The 18,239-nt window shown below is 36.3% G+C and overlaps 1 protein-coding gene across 4 annotated transcripts in view; it reads right to left on the bottom strand.

Annotated features, from left to right (window-relative positions):
• Positions 1-9,509, bottom strand: part of papola (poly(A) polymerase alpha) — a 37,144-nt gene extending 27,635 nt beyond the window's left edge. For all 4 annotated transcript variants that reach the window (XM_052098589.1, XM_052098590.1, XM_052098591.1 and 1 more), the window contains exons 1-10: positions 9,358-9,509; positions 7,168-7,338; positions 6,963-7,029; positions 6,794-6,875; positions 6,611-6,720; positions 6,466-6,519; positions 2,350-2,461; positions 2,117-2,206; positions 930-1,068; positions 422-494 (exon numbers count right to left, since the gene is read on the bottom strand). In XM_052098589.1, the coding sequence (XP_051954549.1) occupies positions 422-494; positions 930-1,068; positions 2,117-2,206; positions 2,350-2,461; positions 6,466-6,519; positions 6,611-6,720; positions 6,794-6,875; positions 6,963-7,029; positions 7,168-7,338; positions 9,358-9,365 (906 nt within the window). In that variant the 5' untranslated portion in view covers positions 9,366-9,509. The remainder of the gene's footprint in view (positions 1-421; positions 495-929; positions 1,069-2,116; positions 2,207-2,349; positions 2,462-6,465; positions 6,520-6,610; positions 6,721-6,793; positions 6,876-6,962; positions 7,030-7,167; positions 7,339-9,357) is intronic.
• Between the last annotated feature and the right edge of the window lie 8,730 nt (positions 9,510-18,239).

Below are 18,239 nucleotides of genomic sequence, written 5' to 3'. Positions count from 1 at the left end.
TATTGTTGCTAATGACCATTTTATATATATATATATATATATATATATATATATATGTTTTTAAAAATTGGTGCAAATAACTGAAAATGATTAAATATCCATATATATACTATATATATATATATATATATATATATATATATATATATATATATATATATATTTTATCAGCAAGTGTGGGAAAACATGCCTTGATTTTATTTACCATATTTAAACATTTCAAATCTACCTTTTTGTTTTGAGTGATGATTCTTCTGATTAAAAAAATCAGAGCAAGTGCATAAACAGATCGAAATATCAATCAATATATCAAACATCCTCAAAATGGTTAAACTTATTGGGACTTTCTTAGCTGTATGACCCTGCCCTACAGTGTATGATTTACAACAACAAAAGAGAGGTGAAAAAAAAAGGTCAGTACCCTAGGATCCCAGACTGGGAGGTTGAGATTGCAGTCTTCAGGCTGCTTCAGAAGGACTGGGTTTGGCCATTCCCTGTAAACACAACACAGGAACAAAGAAACAAGAATGAATTTCAGTTGAACAGCACTTTAAAACTGAAGTTTCTAACTTCTGCGCCACTGAACGGAATGCAAAATTAAACATTATTTTCAAACAGCTTTCTGAATAAGCCATCTGTCTGCTGTTGATCAAACAAACAACTAATGTCATTGGTTAAGCAAATAATGTTGTGTTGGACTGGACAGGCAGCTAAAAAAACAAGCGTTTACAGTTTGAGAAAATGTACCTACAAATGGCTTACTTTTAATGTCCTCTACCTATTAAGCTGGAATACGAGAAAGTGTTGTACCACAGAAAAAGTTACACACTTCAGCTTTAAATACAACTAAAGACCAAAGCTTGAATTTGACTTTCCATTACATGTTCTCTCATTGATAAACAACACAAATGTCAGTCTGATGAACTCACCACTTTGAAAAAACCAAGAAGAACTTATGGACCAAGGTGGAGGCCACAGCGTTGGGGTAGAGTTGGCAAGTTCTTGCCACCAGCATGGCCCAAGACACGCCCCCCAAAAATCCCAGGATGTTCGAGTAGATATTATGACCTGTAAGAGTTTCAAATAACACCAGGTGTCTAAATGAAAAAAATATAAACGCAGGTGGACTGTGGAAAACCAAATCTAGGTCTTAGGGCTGGGCAGTATGATGCAAAAAAGTGTCAACCAGTAGAGATTTTGCACTACTGCTTATACCACAGGTATATATGCGCACGACAGCTATAAATAGAAAATACAAAGTGTGGCGTGTCCCAAACAAGTAACAACGAGGAAGAATATATCATTAAGGGGGTGTAATGTGAAGAGAATGCGTTGTTAAGGGCTGCCAAGCAATGTTGCACTAATTATTACTATGATTACTAATTAATGTAATATTAACTTAAATTTAATAATATAGGGATATAGTGTTCAACAGATATGCGGTCAAAGGGGAGAATATATTGTCTATTTTACAACGGCTTCAAACCTAACTCATCAAATCAGGATTTAGCGTCAGAACTGTTAGTTTACCTTTTGTTTTTCACTAAAGCGTTACATAATATGAAGCAGTTTTTGCACAGATGCCAGAGTTACTGATTTACTATTAAATCTTAAACTTTAAATCGATTGAGTTCAAAATAAAATGGCCAATAATTAAATAAGAAGTACCGTTAATTTGCAATTTGTTAAATTCACTGAATTTTCAAAAAATAGACATTAACACATAATTATTAAAATCACAAACGGAAAAAAAAAAAAAACTATAACTATACAAATGAAAACGAGGCTGTTCAACTGGTTGCATTTATGGTCACATCAAATCTCCTGTGTACACAGACTGTGGACCATTGATGCATTTCTAAAGTCCAGGTTGCTGATCAAGAATCGTTCTTCTCTTTTTAACAAAGCACAAGCAAGTGTGCACTGATGGCTAGGCAGCAAATGCAAGCCAAACAATTCTGCCAATACACAATGCTGCTCATCACCACACTAACGCCCCACAAACAGCAGGTCATTTAAGGTCATGGTTGGGCTTGTTTTCACACTGCCAGACCAGCTGAGGCATGTTGCCACAAAAATAACACAATCAAATGCTGACAGACAGGTGCCTACTCACGTTTGGCCCACAGTTTGATTGCCCTGAGAGTCAATCTGAAATTCTCTATGTTGGGCACCAGGTGAAGAATCTCATCAGTCACTCTGCAACCTAATCGATACATATGCAAACATTACGAACAGTAAAGGAATTTTTAACAGTTCAATAGTTAAGTGCATGCATATACATGATTACCATAGAAAGACTAATTCCCATGCAAACAAGAGCAAATGAACAGCAATTAATTATATCACCGTTCAAACTTCGGATGCAGCGAATGTCAAGGTTCCTCAGTAATCCATCATCTCGCAAATCCAGGTTCTCTGGAATGGTTTGTAGCGCCAGACGGGCAAACAGTATGTCAATCTGTTACGTATCACAAAAAAAAATTATATTATCAGGTACTCCATTCCTGAATCCAAATAGTTTGCACTTCTTAAGTACCTCATGTTGCTTTAATATTTAACAAGCATTTAAAAAATGTATTTCAAGGAATAGTTCACCAAAAAATTTATATTGTCATCATATACTCACCATTATGTTATTTCAAACCCATATTACTTTCTTTTAATTATTACAGAATCCATTTTGAAGACTGTTCACAATGCTCTTTTCAATTCAATAAAAACATATGGTGACCACATGGACTGTCAAGCTACAAAACTGATTTTGAGAAACAGACTGAAATTAAAACGCTATTCATTGAAATGCTTCACCTCCACACTTGTAGATGAGCAGTACATTCAAACATGGCACATCAAGACGTATTTGTTCCAGGTTTGACAAATGATGCCAAATGGCATTGGTTCTTACGTGTCTCATTAAAAAAAAAATTATGGCTTGAGAACACAGAATATGATGCCTGAATTGAATAGACTCCTTTTAAGGTGTTTTTGTCCTATTGGGTCAGAATATGGTTCATGTAAAAGAGTAGCGTGAATACTCTAAAAAACATCACTTTTTGTGTTCCATGGAAGAAATACAGTCACAAGGGTTCAAAATGACTTGAGGGTAAATAACAAGAGAATATTCCCTTTTGGGTGAACTATTGTTACACTGTCAATTGCCACTTTTGCATCATGGGGTTGACCGGTTATTGTTGCAGAATTGTGCCAGTTGGCATGGTTATGGTTTCATTTTCCACTGTGGTGCTGTGAATCAAGATTACACTGTAAATAAATGTGTTAGTTGTAACTAAGGTTATGTAAGAGCTGCCAACAGCCTGATACTCTAGGTAAACGTTAGCCCAAGTGCACAATAGAGGATGATCGCATACCAGTTTTCAGCACTGCTAAGGACTTTTATTGACAGAAATATTATACAAGTAATATTTTCATTTATTTAATGCGCTAGCTCACGTAATCTACCTCGCTGGCACAAAAGGCATGTAGAAAAATAATGTACTGCACTAGAAAATCATCACATTATCATGATTCATTGACGTACACTGGTTTTATTAACTATTAGCAAACTTGGCCAGCTACTTATGTAAACTGAGTTACCTTGGCAACTGACTTGTGACCAATCAAAAGTCACTACTTCACTACAGGAGTTCCACCAGCAGTTAGCTTACTGTGTTGAGAAATCCAGGCCAGGAACGGTTGGTTATCGTACTGTACCAAACCATGCTCAAGTGGAATTGTCACTGTAACCGTTCCTCGCTGTGCTCAAAACCATTCGGCCCAAAGGTGGAAAAGAATTTCCTGTCATCAGGGTTCCCACTCTTTTCAGAATTTTCCAGGACACCTTGAGCCCAGCAAGTGCAATATTTATGCAAAAAAAACAAACATGTTTTTGGTGTATCTATCCAGATAAGCAGTTTGCTACATGGCCCAGTGTGATTGATTCCCATAAACCTGTGATTTAATTAAATAAATACCACTCTGGAAAAAATTAAGAGACCGCTCCAAAATTATCAGTTTCTCTGGATTTACTATTTATAGGTGTGTTTGAGTAAAATTTACATTTTTGTTTTATTCTATGTACTGACAACATTTCTCCCAAATTCCAAAAACAATTGTGTCATTTAGTTGCAGAAAATGACAGCTGGTCAAAATAACAAAAAATATGCAGTGTTTTCAGAGTTCATATTCATTTTTAAACAACACAATACTAATATTTTAACTTAGGAAGAGTTCAGAAATCAATATTTGGTGGAATAACCCTGATTTTCAATCACAGCTTTCATGCCTTGGTATGCTCTCTAGCAGTCTTTCACATTGCTGTTGGGTGACTTCATCACGATCCTCCACCAAATTTCAAAGTGGGGGCGAGACACTATGGCTTGAAGGCCTCTCCAGGACTCCGTCTAACCATTAGAAGACCAGGTGGAGGATCGGTGATGATCTGGGGGTGCTTCAGCAAGGCTGGAATCAGGCAGATTCATCTTTGTGTAGGACGCATGAATCAAGCCACATACAAGGTTATAATGGAAGAAAACTTTTTCCTTCTGCTTTGACAATGTTCCCCAACTCTGAGGATTGTTTTTTTCCAGCAGGATAATCCTCCATTCCATACAGCCAAGTCAATCAAAGTGTGGATGGAAAACCACCAGATCAAGACCCTGTCATGGCCAGCCCAATCTCCAGACCTGAACCCCACTGAAAACCTCAAGAATGTGATCAAGAGGAAGATGGATGGCCACAAGCCATCAAACAAAGCAGAGGTGCTTGAATTTTTGCACCAGGAGTGGCATAATTTCACCCAACAGCAGTGTGAAAGACTGCTAGAGAGCATACAAAATACAAATCCAACAAATATTGATTTAGGAACTCTTCCAAAGTTAAAATATTAGTATTGTGTATGTAAATTTTTTTAATTTTACTCAAACACACCTATAAATAGTAAATCCAGAGAAACTGATAATTTTTGAGTGGTCTCTTAATTTTTTCCAGAGCTGTACATAGTGTGTATGTGCTGCACACTTCAGTGCGCTCTGCTCTATGACATCTCACAAACACACACAAGAGCACATGTGATGATCATGAGTGATGTTTTCGGTGTATGAGTGGCCAGCTTCACTCATTCAATTTAAAGCGCGTTTCACTTGCAGATTATATTTATTCAATTAAATCACATTTGCAGTTTAATTATCACACTAGGACATTTCACAATTAATATTGTATTAATTGTGTATTCAAACATTTATTTTTGTCCAAATATGTCATATTCCATGACATTCTGCATTTTATATCTAATGTCATTTTAAAGAGCTGATTTGGTCCATGTTTTCCACATATTACATGTGGAAAACGCAGTACAAGCAGACACAACCTTGTTAGCAACAGTCAAACAATTCTATTTTCCAGGAGAAAATACATATTTTCCAGGAGGACATCAAGGTATTTTTCATGACTTTTCAATGACTGGAAAACTGAATTGCAAAATTTCCAGGATGCGTGGGAACCCTGTGACACATATGAGTGTTTCTTCAACTTCAGGTACTTTTAGCACTGCAGAGATCAAGAAAGTGAAGTCTCATTTAAAAAATTTTCTATTAACAATGTCCAACAGTGTATAGGCACGCACCACAGGAAATTTGTCATATTTTTCTAAAAGTCATGAAAATTCCCACCACAGTGCCATTTCCAGCACATCTAAAATGTTGTATAGTGTTCAATAGAATTCTGTGATGGAAATTACATTAAGGTTTTGACATTAACGAGTCCATTGCCTTGCTAAGGCTAATTTCATAGCTAACATTTTATGTATCATAAATACACACAATTAAATAATATTTTTTAATTTTTACACAAAAGTATAGCTTGATTGGAAATTATGCCCAATACAAATACTCTGCTCTCAGGTTATTTTTCAATTGCTTTTTCTTAGTTTTCTTTAAAAGTCACTTGTCTAATATTCAATCAAGCATGCTCTTCACTGGCACTTAATCAACTTATTTAACAAGTAAACAAATTTACAAAAAAACAGATTAGATTAGATTAAAAATTGTTTGCTGTGGTGGAAATGCCGCCACAACTGTGTCATAATTTGTGGAAAATTACCGGTAATAGAAATTACTCACACAATATTGAAATCGTTTTTTTTTTTTTATAAAATGTGTTTATTTCAGTCTGTTTAGATTATCATAGTTTTAAATATGTAATCATTAGTATTTTTATAGTTTAATATTTAAAGTCTGGGTTTGGGACAAGGCCAAAACATACACACAAAGGTATTTGAAAAGTACCAAAAAATAAATGATAAAGGCCTGGTAAAAAGTTTCCATGTCAGTTTTAATGTGGCCTTCCTGTAACAAATAGAAAAGAGCTAAAATCGGTGAGTTTAATAAAAATCAACCCCTGGTACAAGAAATTGCCCGAAGATGAAGAAACTATATATACAGTATAGAGTAGGGTTTGTAAAAATACCTCAATGCCATCAAAGGACAGCTTAATCACTGGAACAAATGCTTCCTCCACTGCCTAGAAGGCAAGAGTAAAAATCAATTGGAAAGCTGCATAGAATGTGTGTGAACGGTGTATATGTACACAGCATTTACAGGAGTCACCATACCCGCAGGTCTTTTACTTCCTCCTGCTCCTTTAACTTCTCATAAAAGGAGGAAAAGAAGTCTGTTCTCTCCACATGACGGGGGGACACGCAGAGAGCATCAATATCAGCACCTATACAAGGAGATGTCTTTAGGTTAGCGGAAGCAATATTACAGATGCACAGTTAAGGCTATGTATCACTTACCCTTTGTATGAACTCCAAGCCTGTAGGATCCAAACGTGAAGATTTTTCCACCAACACTATCAATCACTGAAGCTGGAATATTCTGTAAATACAGTCAAGAGTCAGTATCTATGAGTGGTTAATGATATGCGTTTATGTATGCATAGTAAATTAAGGGACATAAAAATACCTTAGCTTCACTGACATCACGGATCCACACTTTAACCAATGTATTTAACTTTCCAAGCACAAGGATTCTGAGGGCAAAATAAACAATGTTAGACAACGTACTTTCATATCAAATTAATCAAGCCTATCACTAACGGCCTCAGACACAATCGGACAAACTGATGTGACCCATACACATGTAATTCAGTGAAGTGGGACTCGTTTACCTCCGCTGAAGCTCCAGCTCCTCCTCAAAAACTCCAAAGGGTCGGAGCGTCTCCGTCAGCTTGCGCGTGTGCACCAGATCGGCCTCTTTCGGCGGCGCCAAGCTGATGGGAGATGTGATCCCATAGTGCTTTGGGGTCTGCTGAGCTGTTTGAACCTGAGTGGTGATTGGACTGTTGAGAGAAAAAAAAAAAATCAGACCATACGGAAACATGTTTGTCTTTTTGTGTGACATCGGTAAACATTTCGAACATAAGATCACCAGTGACTGAACCAACTGATTCACTGAAAACATTAATGCGAAGAGAGCAAAAGCCAACAGATAAAAATCGACACTTTCTCAAGTAGAGCTGCACGATGACAAAAATTTATAATTTATGTTTCTTCCCTTGATATTGTAATTAATATTAATTTAGATTAATACTATGTACATTAAAATGCTTACTTTTGTTGATTAACTGCATACCTATTATGTCACCAACACATCAAAAAAAAATTCAGAATTAGGCCTACATTATTGCCGTTTTATCAGTTAATGAATTCAACTTCAAATCGGCCTTTAATTTATTTAAATAAATATACAGTACACAGAAGCATGCAAGGGACTTGATATGCTCAACCACTGCAAAAATTGATGCAACATGAGTAGACCTACATGAGCTGCTCTGATTGAAACTTTTTACAATCAGTTAATTGTGGCAGCTGTAACTAATTTTGATTATATATTTGATTAATTGTGCAGCCCTAGTCTCAAGGATAAAATGTCAGGTTCTAAACAGGGTAAAAGAAAATTATATTGTGACTTTTCGAAAAACATAATAGACATTGCGGTTGGGATTTTGGCATACTTTTTCTTTATTTATACATTTTACATAAAAACATTTCAGGAGGGACAAAAGTTGTCTTTGCATAATGACATATGCTGGAAGTGATAGATGATAGAATCAGTTATGTCTTTGTTATTATTTATTCACCTCTCACGTGTACCACTTCGAAACCAAAAGAATTTTCATTATTACAATTTTCCAAGTATTGTTCATATCATTGTCAAACTCATAAACACTCATTGGAAATCAAAACTTTCTCCTACTTGACTTTTGTAACATCTTAATAAACAACCAGAATGATAGTGACTTTAGAGATTATAGACATATAGATTAATTGGTGTATTGATTACTTATTTTACTGAGGATGTGAACCTATCAGTAGGAAATCCAAGTTGTCATCATGTAATTACGATAACGTAATTGCGCACCATCTTACACTCTCAGAAGTATATTTAGAAGACTATCGTGGTAAAAAAAAAAATGAACCAGGGCTGTGCACTAAAAAAAAATATTTTTAAAAAGCCACTGAAAAATTACAAAACTGAGATATTTAGATTAGAATGTGGGGACAAATACGCCACCAGTACTGAATTCCTTTGGGGTTTTTTTATATCTAACGATTGATATGTTTCATAATATTCTGTTTTTATGTAATTTTTTATCAAACTGAGTTTAGACACTGCAGTGACCATTTTAATTAACTGATTAAACTAAAGTGTTGGCATAAGTGGACGACACGTTGCGTGTTATATGTTAGAGGAAATATGCAAACAACTGACCCTGAAAATCAGTTACGGGGCAAATATAGCCGCTTAATAGGAGCACAAGTAGAAGACTTGTTGTACAGCTGTCTTAAGTGGTATTCACGTTCTTGCGCTCCATCTGTGCCATTATTAATAATTGATTTACATTTACACATACATCTGATGGAAGTCTTTATTGTTTGCTTTAGGAACGCAAGAATGCGTATGTGAACGCCCCCTTATAGAGTATAAGCGTTAACACGAGGTCAAAGACCGATATCAACACGATGTAAACTACTGATCTACATGTCTGCAGAAAGTTGAACAAATCTATGAATGCAAAACAGATTTAACTATTTCTGTGCATACAAGCCGGCGTATTTACTATAAACTGAATCTCTACATCGGTTGGCCTGTTGTTATTTTTATGGCATTACGAACTGCATACAGAATATTTTGCTGTCAAATGTGGGGGGAAATGAGTAAACTAGTTCAGAAAATAGAGCGCACCAGAAAGTGCTTCTAAGAACGCGTCGAGTTTGGGTCTGTTTCGTGACATTAGGCCCCAGACAACGCGTTTACTCTCATCGTATTCGTGTTTGAACTCCGGCGAAATACTTACAACGGCATTATGAAGAGCTCCGGTTTATGGAAAGCTGGGCAGCATGTTATATTCCGCCATCATTTTCATTCTGTAATGAACTGTTATGAAAGCAATGATGTTGTTTCTTTTGTTTGCATCAACATGGCGCTCCTGCAACGCCAACTGCCAATTGCAACGGGAAGTGACGTCATAACGCATGCCTTACTGACGCAGCCTGACATACGTCTTTTGTTTTTTTAACGTACCAGTAAGATATAATTTTTTTTTGCAAAAGACATACTGAATTTAAAGGGACAACAACTTTTATAATTATAAATAATAATAATAATAATCATAAAAAAATACAACGTAACAATATGTTATATGTCAGGGGAGAGACTCTACCTTTTGAACATTTTAATAGTTTTCACAGCTTTCCTATTTCCTATCTTGTTACATTTACAATTATGTATAAAGTAATTGGAAAAAATCAAAGCAATATTGAAAAGAACATATCTGACTCTTTCTAATAATCTATAAAACCAGTAGGGGATCCTGGCATAAGCGATGCAGGCTCCAAGGACTTTGTCAGTTCAAACCAGTCTGGCCATTCTCTGTCGACCTCTCTCAGCAACAAGACATTTCTGTCCACACAGAACTGTTTTTTTGTTTTTGGCAACATTCTGAGTAAATTCTAGAGACTGTGAAAATCCCAGGAGATCAGCAGTTACAGAAATATTCAAACCAACCCATCTGGCACCAACAATCATCAATGCGATTATCTAATCAGCCAATCGTGTGGCTGCAGTGCATAAAATTATTCAGAAACGGGTCAGGAGCTTCTGTTTATGTTCACATCGACCATCAGAATGGGGAAAATATATGATCTCAGTTATTTCGACCGTAGCCTGATTGTTGGTGCCCGACAGGCTGGTGACAACAACCCAATTCTACAGACGAAGTAACTCCCTCAAAATTCAGGTAGTGGCAACCGCATCTTCATAAATTCCACATTGGCTTTGTTCGCTAACCTCCCTCCATCTTATGGGGGTGCTTCTCATTTCTGAAAGTGTGTGTCCTCGTTTCCTTTCCTTGCTTCCTTTCCTTGCTTTCTAACACCACTCTATTAAGAAACGAGGAAATGATGGAAGGAAATGAGGACAGAGGAATCAAAGCAAGATGTGTTTGTAAAATAAAATGTCCTTGATCTCTCACGCCTCACTTCAGAGCATGTTTTTTTGTGCAGCAGTGGCGGCGTGTTTGTCTTTGTTACTTAGATTTTTTATTAATATATTAATAATAAAATCAAATAATTCAAGATACACAGTTGAGTATGTGACAATTATGGTTTATTGAAACCACAAAGGTGAAACACAAATTAAAACTGTTGTGTCAGATGTGTAGGAGGAGAATGTATATGTATCATGTTGAATTTCTCTAATGAAAAAAAAAATGCATTGTATTATTGGTGTTTGCATTTAAATGCGTTGAATTTTCAATGCTTGCATTTTGGGAGGCTGAAATTTAACATGGTTGTATTTTTAAGCATTTAATATTTCATTTGGAAATATTTCACAACTAATTTCATTATTGAAAATGCAACCATAAATATTCAACTTCCAAAGTTAATTTCCAAAATATTCAGTTCATTTGAAAATACCAACTAGATTTTTCGAAGGGTACAATTGAGCCTGTTCTATTTCACTTTTTCAAATTCTTCTTCTTCTTTTTTTGGCGTTTTATTGCGGTTGGCAAACAAACGAAAAGTGCCCGCCACCTACTGGACTGGAGTGTGGACTATTGGTGGAATGGAGAACATTTTTATAAAAAAAATCTATTACCTTCTAAATCCTATTAAACAATTCTACCTTTCTTAAGTATCTCATTAATGCATTATATATTTTATGATAATACAAGCCATTATGCAGCAGTGTTTTAAATGTTAGAATTCCTATCACCATTTCTCTTATTTCTTCCAACAGAAATACTCTTTCATTTTCATAAGCAGTACAGTATATTAGTACATGCTCTACAGTTTCTGCTGATCCACATAATCTACAATTCCCAGACTCATGTTTGTTCATTCTATATAGGGAATAATATGGAGCTGTATGTCCAAGACGAAGTCTGGTAATTATTGTGTCTTCTCTTCTACTACCAAAATTCCCTCTTGATCTTGAATATGATAAAGATGTCTTCCTCTTCCCTCCTCATTCCAAAGTTCTAGCCATTTCCCTTTTATAGCTGTTCTGATTTTGGCCTTAACTTCTTTACTTAGTGGGATATTCATTTCTATATGTGATCATATCAGCATCTGCTTTGCTAAATTATCAACTTCCTCATTTCCATCCACTCCCACATGTGTTTGAACCCACAGGAAACACATCCTAATTTATTTACTCTATACATACGTAAAAGAATTTCATGTAAATTGCCTTGTCTTGAAGATCTCCCTCTAATAAGGCAGAGAATGAATCTGAGCATATCACCGCATTCACTGGCTGAGTGTCCTCCATCCACATGATAGCTAATAATATTGCTACCATCTTTGTTGAATAAACTCCTACTTGGTCAGATACTATTTTACCAATTTTAACTTGTGGACATATGTGGGACATATACAGCTGCTGATGCTCAACCTGTTTCAGGATCTTTAGAACCATCAGTGAAAATTGTACGCATTGAGTATTAATTCTGTGCTACTGTTTCACCTTTGCATCCTTTACTCTTACTCTATTTTTATCATTAATAATTTCTTGCAGATTAAAATCTACTACAGGAAAAGGGAATAGCCAATGTGAAATCATCTACATCTACATATAATTTCTACATATAAGGCAGGAATAGGAGAAGATCTGAGAGCTAAAATTCAGTGGTTCAAAACGGGAACTGCAGGAAAAGCAGCAGAGTACCGATGCACAATCTCAACCTGGTACTATTCGTTCTCATCAGTAGGTGGTGCAATGTTGACTGGTGAAGACCAAAGCTACAAGTAGAGAGAGAAGCCATGTATGTTTTTTGTTTGTTTTTCAATTTGAAAAGAAATGAGCAGAAACAAGAAAAAAAGAATATTAAATTAAATAATATATTAAAATAATTAATTAGGCCTAAATCAATAAACAATAGGCCTACCTTTGTGCACGAGTTGGTACAAAGTGGCCGCATGAAATAGTATTAAATTCTGAAGGAATGTCGTAAATGTTATACTGTATCTACAGGGAAATTGACTATCTTGGCGCATCTTCCGACATTCCTTCTCTTTACAAACTCTCATCTTCCTCTATGACACAGAAGGGCGCTGTGCACATTGTTATGCATTGATCATCAGTTTGTGCGCAAAGCGGAGCTCTCCACTTAATCAGTTAATGTTTGTACATTTACCCTATACTAGTGCTTCCACCGCCCTTTTGTGCACATGAAATAAGCCTGCCAACACGTTAACCTCTTTATACTTTTTATACAGACTTCACAGACCCAAGAAACTTGCACCCCAATGGTCGACCCACAGATGATAAATAAATTATATAAATAAAGCAGTAGATCGTAGCCTCCAGCACAAAATAATTACAAAAATATGTATTTAATGTAGTTAATTAGTTTAATTATTTAAGAAAACACACACATATTTGTATTTACTAAAACCAACGTAATTAAACCCAAATTTCATTTTGGATCTGTTTTACATCACCTCAAGGAGAAGTGCCCTTTCAACACGCTTTAATTAAGATGCAGTTGACCACAGATTTTAAACTGGGCTCACTTGGTTTCTTTAACTGTTGCACTTCATATAGTTGTGAAGTCAGTTGAATCATAAACGGTTGTTACATTAAAACGGCACTTGTGTTTATTGTTGATTTGTCTGTCTTTGATTTGCCTTCAAGAAAACCTGATCCAAATTTAGCACAGTATTTTATTTTTATTTGTTTAAAATTTAATTACAATTAACGGAAATATAATATATTAAATAATATTGGGTATGGTTTATGATTAGCATTGTCAATGTGTCACCCATTGACATCAGTTTATTATAAAATTATGTTTCATTTTGTAGTTTATTTTAACCTGGCAAATACTAGTGCACTCATATGATCCCATGTCCTTCCTTTCAAATAATATATATTTATGAGATTTTCTGATAAAAATGTTTTTATTGATTCAGATATGAAACACATATATAAACAAAATCAACAATAAACCCCCACTATTACCCCTCCCAATCCCACCCTGGCCCCCAAAAACATCCCAGTGGTCATACATGATTATAGACACACACACAGAAAAAAGTAAAATAAATACAAACACACATATACATATATATATATATATATATATATATCACACATATTGACAACTACACCTCTTTCTCCACTGCCCCTCCCTGAGAGCCCTCTAGAAACACCAGATATCCGCCCCATTTCCCCACAAACAAGTCCAAATTCATCCCCATCTCAAAGCACCACTCCTGAAATAAGGACGCTCAGGCCGAACTCCATCACCTTAAAACTATCTGTCTGGTGATCATGACACTGGTTAGGACCCAACTCTTTATGTGCCTATTTTCTACTCTGACTGGCATCACCTGAAGGTGGGTGTGTCTTTAAGACCAAGCCTATACAATCTAGAGGGGATCCAATAGAATCAATGTAAAATCTTGAATTGCATAAGGCGCACCCTTGTGTCTCTGTATGCAGACATTAGTTTATTTTTTTTTTAATCTTAACCCACACTCCAATACCAAGTTTAAATCTTTCTCCCATAATCTCTTGATAAGTTAAAGCTTCGTCCCCCAGACTCTGAATTAGCAGGGAGTAATATACGGATGCCTCATGATGCCACTAATGCCACCTTTTTCCAAAGCAGTAATCACCCCTCCTAGAGTATCTGCTGCTTTAGGGGGGTGTATTATACTCCCAAAAATAGTACATAGCATGTGGAGCAGCTGTAAATACCTAAAGAACTGAGATCTGTGAATCCAAAAATATTGAACCAATTTTCAAAAGATCTCAGCACTCTGATCTCATGTAGGTCACCGAGCATATTAACCCTCCTCACAATCCATTCTGAACAGCAGAACGGGGACTTATTAATACATAATTTTGGGTTCAGTCATATGCTTGAAGCAACATATAAATAAATGTCCAAATTAAACACTCTGGACACTTTTGTCCATACCGAGTGCAAATGCGAGATAACGGGGTGTAACTTAACTTCTCTGGTTAGTTTGATAGAAAGGCTTTGTAATGGACGAAATAGGGGCAAGAACTTCCTGTTCAGTACAAAACCAGGGAGGGGCTGTCTCAGGTGGAAGCGACCAATGAGCCAAATGTCTGAGACCAAATGCATAATAATAAAACAAAATCTTGGGTAGGCCTAACCCAGCTTTGTCATTTGGCCTATGCAACTTACTGAAATGTAATCTGGAACGTTTACCATTCCAAATGAAAGACTATGCTATCAAATTGCTTGAAATAAGAGAGGGGGACATCTTTAGGGAGAGACTGGTAGCAGGTGGTTGAATTTTGGAATACAATTAATTTTAATAACATTAACCTTCCCAATCATCGATAAATGTAATGAAGCCCATCTGTCCACATCGCTCAAAAACATTTTTGTTAAAGGGTAAAAATTTACTATATCAGACAAATTTGCTGGGAATAAATACCCAAATAGTTAATGCCCTGTTTGAGCCACTAAAAGGCACCCAGCTGAAAAGCCGTTATCGGGCAGTATGCTGTCAGAGACAAAGCATCTGATTTAGACCTATTATCTATGTATCCCGAGAAAAGGAATGAATCATTCTGTGGATGCAAGGCGTAGATCTAGTAGGGTTGGAGACTAAAAATAAAATATCATCTGCGTAAAGCAAAAGCTTATGCGCCACACCTCCTGCCATCACCCCTAGAAAATCATCCTCCTTTCTTATCGTGGCTGATATTGGTTCTAGGGCAAGACAGAAGAATAATGGGGAAAGAGGGCAACCTTGACACGTGCTCCTATCCAGAGTAAAGTAATTTGTTACTTTACTCTGGATAGCAGTCCATTTGTTTGTACTGCTGCTACCTACCTGTGTCTATAAAGTAACTTAATCTATCCATTAAATGTATTTCCAAATCCTTACATTTCCAAAATCTTAAAAAGACTATCCCATTCTACAATATCAAATGCCTTTTCAGTGTCAAGTGAGATGGCAGCGATCGGAGTATGATCATATGCCACTGACCACATTGATGAAATGACTAATGTTATCAGAAGACATAATCAGTTTTTGACAATATTTTAACGTCTGGCTAGATCAGGGAAATTGGACAGTAACTCTTACACTCGCTTGGATCTTCTTAATAATCAAATTGATTCGGGCTTGCATCATGGTTGGCAGAAGCTTTCCATTCTTTAATGATTCCTTATAAACTTTTGGAGCCAATTCTGTAGCATACGATCTAAAAAAGCGGCAAAGCCATCTGGCTCCAGAGCTTAGCTTAATTACCTCGCTAAGCTCCTCTAAAGTTATCTCAGAATCAAGAGAATTTTTTTGCTCATTTGTCAGTTTGCGGAGTTCTAATGGTTCCACTATATATCTTCATCAGTAGACAAAGTTTCTAATATCTTCATCAGTTGACAAAGATGTGGAACTATAGAGATCAAGATAGAATTCTTTTAAAGTATTATTAATATTAATGGCTGAGGTAAAAATTTCACCAGCAGATTCACTGAGGGAATGGTAGAAAAAGACATACTCTCTGCTTTGTCCCCTGACTCAAAGTATGACTGTCTTGCTCTGAGTAAACAAATCTCCACCTTCTGTGACAAAAAATTATTATATCTGTATTTCAATCGGGTCAATTCTCTGAGGCCATCTGATGATATTCGGTGCACTTTTAATATTCCCTTCCAACTCCACGAGTTCTCATGCTTTGGATTATTTGATGAATGAGGCATACTGTATGATCCGACCCCTAAGAACCACCTTAATTGTCTTCCAAGCCACACCCACAGAGGATACTGAGGACCAGTTGGTCTCCATATAAACACTGATTTCGGCCTTTAACATTTGTTGGAATTCAGGATTTTGTAAAAGGGATACATTAAAGTACCAACTATATGATTTATTTTTCTCTGTATGTAGCAACACCCCTAAACTCACCAGGGCATGATCTGAGAATAAGATGTTTCCAATTGAGCAATCGATAACAGATGACATGAAGGAATTAGATAAAAAAAAAAATAAAAAAAAATCTATTCTAGAATAAATCTTATGGACTGATGAAAAAAAATGTATAATCCCTACTGGATGGGTTCAAAAGTATATCTGTAAAACCAAGATTTGTACACATCCTGTGAAGCGTCAGTGTTGCTCTAGGGGGCTTACACACTTTTGCTTCACTATGATCAAGGACTGAATCCATCAATTTATTAAAGACTCCTCCCAATATTATATCAACCCTTATTATCAGCATTAGGTGTGTAAATATTAGCCAAAATCAGATATTGCCCCTGAATTTCTGCTAAAACAATAATGACTCTTCCTAATTTATCTTGAATCTGTTTGAGACATTTTAATTGTAGATGCTTACTTATCAGTGTAATGACTCCTCTGCTCTTCCTTGAGCCAGCACTAAAGAAGATATGTCCACCCCATATCTTCCCAAATGTTTCAACTTCCTGCGGGGAAAGATGCATTTCTTGAAGAAAAACTATATCATATTTCTTTTGTTTAAGAAGAGAAATAACTTTCCATCTTTTTATGGGGTGCCCCAACCCATTCACATTCCACGTGGAGAGAGACAATCCACTCATATTTACATTTGACATTTTGACATATTAGAATAAATAGATTGTGTTTAAAACATTTAATTATAATGACCACATTCCAACATTAGTGCAACAATCAAACCCCAAACAAAAAGCACAGAAAAAAGAAAAACAGTGTTAGGTCCAACCGCTATCCATCTCTCTAAACTCACGACAACTTTGCCATCAGATTGCTTAAGTCCGGTGCTTCGATACAAATTTTGTGAGACAGAATTACACAACAGAAAATAATCTATAAAACAAACTCCTGCCAATAGGAGGCATATGCACAAACATGTAGATTAATCCACATAACTGCTCCGAAAGTGTGTTTCTTCAAAAAACAAACTCCAGCTGCTAGGTGGAACTAGCACAAAAAGAAACAAAATTGGTGGCCAGTTTCCTCGGACAGTCAAGTGAATGTTCAGTGAGTCAGGCCCACTCGGCTGTTACATGAGTGCAACAGATGCCCTAATCACTCCAATGTTTTGCAAGAAATATTCCACAGAACAAACTCCAACCACCAGGAGGCATAAGCACAAAGAATGTGCATTGTCTTGGAGTGCTATCCCACAAAACAAACTAGCTGCTAGGCGGAACCAGCACAAAAAGAAAGGAAGAAGATGCTCAGTTTCCTCGGACGGCTAAGTGAATGTCCAGTGAGTCAGGACCACTCGGCAGCATAGAAATTATCACACAATGGCCACTCCATTGACTTTATGAAGGCATGTAAATATTTTGCAGCCACCCTTAGTATCTATTCTCAATTTGTCCAAGAACATCAGTGCAAAAGTGACCTTCCGTTGACATAAGAGTTTCTTACATTACTTGAATTGATCACGTTTCTCTCTTGTTGGATTCGCAAAGTCTGGGAACAAGAACATTTTGTGGTTCTTCCAAGAAAGCTTTGATTTACTCCTTGCCTAGTGTACTCTGTGAGCTCGTTCGATTTCCAGCTCATGGCCTGTTATGTCGAGCAGATTCGGGAAGTGCCCATCCAGAAATTTCACCATATCTCGACCTTCTTCGTCTTCCAACTTTTCCCAGAAATGCTCCAAGTCTATCTTGGTCGCTAGTGGATTAGCATCTAATTCCCTCTCTGATGACTCCAGATAATCTACCCATTTCTCAAC

The sequence above is a fragment of the Xyrauchen texanus genome, chromosome 30, assembly GCF_025860055.1.
Source record: "Xyrauchen texanus isolate HMW12.3.18 chromosome 30, RBS_HiC_50CHRs, whole genome shotgun sequence".
NCBI classification, from domain to species: domain Eukaryota; kingdom Metazoa; phylum Chordata; class Actinopteri; order Cypriniformes; family Catostomidae; genus Xyrauchen; species Xyrauchen texanus.
The sequence above is the reverse complement of the archived record's forward strand: the minus strand, read 5'-3'. Positions and strand labels throughout refer to the sequence as shown.